The following is a 2500-nucleotide window of genomic DNA, read 5'->3' as shown; positions in this document are numbered from 1 at the left end:
CTGGCCCTATGCTGTACTTCCTACAAGATTGATGGACTAAACACATCGATTCCAGGCTGAGGGACTGATTACCTCAATCTCCTCTCCTTACCCATTTCTACCTTGTACTGGACTAATGAAGCTACTGTGTGGCGCAACGTTTCTTCAATAAAGATTTCCATATGTTGCGTAGATGTGTGTGGGCGGGGGATTGCAACCTTCAATATAGTTTGCTACGGTATGAAAGCAAGCAGCACGTGGGCCTGTTTCATGGAATTCGGCATTTGTAAAGAAATAAAAAATAGCTCGAGCATTCAGTATTCTTTGGAGGAAGAGGCCCTAAAAGTGCAGTCGCAACCCCTCGGTAGAAGATAAAGAAAAATCACTATCAGATATCAACAGTCTTCCAATTAACATATGAAAATAACATGATGTTCAGCAGTGACAATTTTCAGCGGCTTAGATACGGAAACAATAAAGAACTCGAAAGGAACACTAATAGACCATCTCAAAACATAAAACACGAAAAAGACTAAGGAATAACAATGTTATGTTACTTAAAGAACACAATCAAATGTAGGAAAGGCCAGAAAAATTACAGGGTAGACAGGAGGGCGGTTTCAGACCCCCCAAAATTCCTGCATCCCCTCCCAATAATAATAATAATAATGCTCCAGAAGAAGTCTCCTAACCTCCTTCCCTCTCATTCCCAACCAAGCAACCACCCCCTAAACATCGCCCCCCTCCCCATCCCTTTTGATATACCTTTACCTTTCTATACCCCATATAGAAATTCTGGCCCAACCCCTGGTAGATAGACAACTTTTAAAATAGGATATAATGCCAATAATGGTACTTTCAAAGTTGTGCTCTCACAGCTCCGCTCATAGCAGGAGATATTAGACCTGGAAACGTTACAGGAATCTTTTACTGCCGGCATTAAACTACCGGGGACGCCTCAAGTACTCTATTACAATCATAACTAAGCGTTAAACCCACAAGGGTCATACAGCAGTACTCTAGAAAGCATACTCTGGATATACCTAATAAAATATACCTGGAAGATACTAGAGAGCCATGTTCCAAATTTACACACTACCCTTACAACTTACTGAAGTGAGAGAAGTGTAACATAGTGAAAAGCAAGGGCGTCTTAGGAAACATACGTGGCTCACGGCATTTCAACCCACTACCAACAGATATTTATTTATTTATTTATGCCTTTGCAAATAGTACATTGAGATTATGTATTTACAATAGTGAGTTGCAATGCAAAGACAGCCTCTATTATGCCTAGGCATTATGGGCCAACTTAACATTATTGGCTTACTGACTACTTAACACTAAGAATTATATCATAGTTGTACAGTAGAATAATAATTATATCATAGATGTACAGTAGAATATTAGAATCAGAAATATTGCAGGAACAAATTTAGAAGTCTTGAGGAGGAAACCGGATGTTACCTCCGCCAAGTGCCAGATCAACCAGGCTGTGACGAATATGTAGGTCAGTTGGCCGCCAACAGCCTAGTTGAACAGGCACATAAGGAAGTTTGGTCAAAGGCCGGGCGCTTTGGGTAGAAAAAACTCGAAATCGGTCACATGCACAAGTTGGGGTGTGTGGCCAGCCTTCAAGATGTTAGAGAGAGAGAGATAGAGTGTGTGTGTGTGTGTGTGTGTGTGTGTGTGTGTGTGTGTGTGTGTGTGTGTGTGTGTGTGTGTGTGTGTGTGTGTTTTACCATTTTGTCAAAGGCACTTGTCGATAAGACACTGCGCAGCATTCAGTATGGTTCTGCTAGTGTGAGAGCACCCACCTGGATGTGTCTGTGCGCAGCCTTCAGAATGGTCTGGTTGGATATCTTCTTATCATCCATGGATGGCAGCTGTCTGCGTAGCGTCTCAAAGCACTCCTTGAGGTGTGCCCGCCGGTTCTTCTCTAGCTTGTTGTGCACCTCCCGCGACGGCGTACTCCTGGAGAACACAGCCACTTACTACATCACACACCAGCCACACTACACTCTAAAAACATCATCATTCTCAAATTCATCTTCAACATTATTTCACATTTCACCATTGCCTGAATTCTGAGCCACAAGGTTTGGTTCATTACTTGGGGAATCATTGTGGAGTCATGTGGATGGATCTACCTTCTGACCCCTAGTGTCACTAGTGGGGCCACAATAATACCTATATAATTTTCAGTTAAGCCACATATTCCTCTTTAACCGCATAAGATACTAATATAAATAATTTGCAAGAGAGTGGGCAATTAACATTTTGCAATGAGATGTTAGAAAAGAAGCATATGTCTAAAATGATCAACCGATGCCCATCAAAACCAAAATTTTAACTAGTCTTGAGTATTGTGGTGAAAAGTTTAGCACTGTGCAAGAGCAAAACGTGAGGTACAATCAACTGAATGTCTGGTACAACAAACTGAAAATATGAAGTATAAGAAACTGAACATGTGAGGCCTAACAAAGTGAACATGTGAGGTGGCCTTAGGTTTACCCTGCGA

The 2500-nt window shown here is 41.6% G+C and overlaps 1 protein-coding gene across 4 annotated transcripts in view; it reads right to left on the bottom strand.

Moving 5' to 3' along the window:
• LOC128705668 (TSC22 domain family protein 1) overlaps positions 1-2500 on the bottom strand; it is a 245834-nt gene that overhangs the window by 17216 nt on the left and 226118 nt on the right. For all 4 annotated transcript variants that reach the window (XM_070086797.1, XM_070086798.1, XM_070086796.1 and 1 more), the window contains one exon: positions 1797-1953. In XM_070086797.1, coding sequence (XP_069942898.1) covers positions 1797-1953 — 157 coding nt within the window. The remainder of the gene's footprint in view (positions 1-1796; positions 1954-2500) is intronic.

This window comes from Cherax quadricarinatus, chromosome 19 (assembly GCF_038502225.1).
Source record: "Cherax quadricarinatus isolate ZL_2023a chromosome 19, ASM3850222v1, whole genome shotgun sequence".
Taxonomy (NCBI): Eukaryota; Metazoa; Arthropoda; class Malacostraca; order Decapoda; family Parastacidae; genus Cherax; species Cherax quadricarinatus.
The sequence above is the reverse complement of the archived record's forward strand: the minus strand, read 5'-3'. Positions and strand labels throughout refer to the sequence as shown.